Raw genomic sequence first — 2,224 nt, 5'->3', positions numbered from 1 at the left:
TATTATGGTCATGAAAAGGTGTGTTTCTTGAAATTTTTTTTACAATTACTTTTTTTAACTCTTTTATGTTCTTTTACATACAGATTTTTGTAAAAATTATTGATTGTTAATTTTCTTAGTATTATTTACAAAATTGAAGACTGGTAGAAATAGAATCATAAATTATTTTATACAATTCTTTTCGAATATATTTTTAATTTGTGTAATTTATAATATTAAAATATAAATTTTTTTTTCTGCAGAAGTTATAATTTTTGTAGAACATTAATTATAGAAGGTCTAAATTTTATTTTATTATATTTTTTTCAGAATCTGAGAGAATTACTTTCTCAAACAAGTACTGGTAAAAAAATACTGTCACAAACGCGGTTAACACCATCAGATCGTAATAAAATTTGTCATATGATTATTGACAAACTTCTTTGTAAATCTACTAACAATAAGTACGTAATATTTAATGTGTTTTATAAAAATTTAGTTCTTATTTATTTATTTTATCTTTTTTATTAATGTATTTTTAATACGTATAATATTGCAGAATAACTACGGAGCAATTTTGTGAGTGGGCTGAAGTGATAGTTACCGTTTTTAAATACGAAAAAGTATCAACATATTATCTTCCTTGTAACACAAAGTTGAAACGTCTTGCTAGTGGTAAACTTTGGGACAAATACAATAATCTAAAAAAATACATTAAAAAATACGAAAAAAAGGTCGAAGAAAAGGACATTGAATTAAATCCTGAATTGAATCCTGATCATAAAGAGGCATTGCTTAAATTACGTGTAATTCAACCGAATGATCCAAATCTTGAAAATCTTTGGAAAGAAACGTCTAAGGCAAGAAACAGGGGGATTTCAATTGCTGATTATTATGACAAATATCCTATCTTGAAAACTTCGATTGGTAGCGTGCTGGTAATAATAAATAACATTTTAACATTTCGTATAATTTACTTAAAAATATTTTATTTTAAAATCGATAACTACAGTTACAGGCTGATTTTGAGCTGATAGAAACACAAATTGAGGCACATTTTTTTGTACAAAAGTGGACCGAAATTGCCCCATATATATTACAACTCGCCGAAAAAAAAGAAGCTCATCATTGTGTGAACTGAGAAATGGTATGTGTACATATGTATAATTTTTTAAAATGATATATACGTATATAATGTTTTTATACAATATACAACTCTCGCCATATATTTTACAAAGTGGAATTTTAAAATTGTGGACATAAACAAAGTATTTAAAAAAATTTTATATAATATAAACGCAAAATGTAAAAAATTTACCTAACATAAAAGAAATAATGTAAACATAAATATGTATTTTATGTGGTTACGCGTATTAAAATATAAATAATAAAATAGTAAAATTGAATTTGAATTCATTTGCTTTTAAAAATGGAAGATTTTTATTATAAGTATTGAAACTTAAAAAACATTAAATAATATGATCACTTACATAAACGTTCAATATTAATATTATCGTTTGATATTGATATTTTAAATATATTTAGTCATTAAATACCTTTTATAGTTTTCGCAAAATATTTTATTAATTCTATAAGCAGAGTTATTAATAAAATAACATTTTATTAATAACTCTGCTTATAGAATTAATAAAATATTTTTATATAAAGTACTAATAATACATTTCGGTTTTAAAGCTTAATTTTAAAATTGTGTCTTTCAAAAGTTAAATAAATATTTAACTTTTTTCTTCTTTTTACTTTGTTTTTAGATATACCTGTAGAAACATTAAGCTTTTTGTTATTACTTCATTTGTTTACACCATGTCAAATAAAAACAGGCAAGAAAAAGTGGAAACCTTCTAAAACAGAAGTTGCGGAAAGCTTTATCTATTGAGTTCCAGTAAGTAAGTCTAATAAAAATATTAATTTTTACTACTAACTTTAAGTCTCTATCAGCAATCTGGGTTATGTACGGCACAAGTAAAAATTTTATAATTTCTCTCTTTTATTATTATTACAATCTTTTATTGTTATTAATAGAATATTATGAAACTATTTGGTTTTTTGTTTTTATTTTATTTCATTAACCACTTGTGCTGGAAAGACATGCTACGCACGTCGTAATGCACACGCGTCTGTGAATTTCTTGCCAACGCAAGTGGTTAAATGTTTTAACTGTTTACCATTAACATCTAACTTTTGATAGGAGCATTTTCCAAAGAAATATTTCGGACGAAGTTTACTT

At 24.1% G+C, this 2,224-nt stretch overlaps 1 protein-coding gene across 1 annotated transcript in view; it reads left to right on the top strand.

Moving 5' to 3' along the window:
* The window catches only part of LOC105448717, a 1,981-nt gene extending 861 nt beyond the window's left edge, over positions 1-1,120 (top strand). The window contains exons 2-4 of the mRNA XM_011687460.1: positions 310-443; positions 539-917; positions 992-1,120. Of these exons, the coding sequence (XP_011685762.1) occupies positions 310-443; positions 539-917; positions 992-1,120 (642 nt within the window). The remainder of the gene's footprint in view (positions 1-309; positions 444-538; positions 918-991) is intronic.
* The last annotated feature ends 1,104 nt before the right edge of the window (positions 1,121-2,224 follow it).

The sequence above is a fragment of the Wasmannia auropunctata genome, unplaced genomic scaffold, assembly GCF_000956235.1.
Source record: "Wasmannia auropunctata unplaced genomic scaffold, wasmannia.A_1.0 LD336083.1, whole genome shotgun sequence".
Lineage (NCBI taxonomy): Eukaryota > Metazoa > Arthropoda > Insecta > Hymenoptera > Formicidae > Wasmannia > Wasmannia auropunctata.
This window is presented reverse-complemented; position numbering and strand designations above follow the sequence as displayed.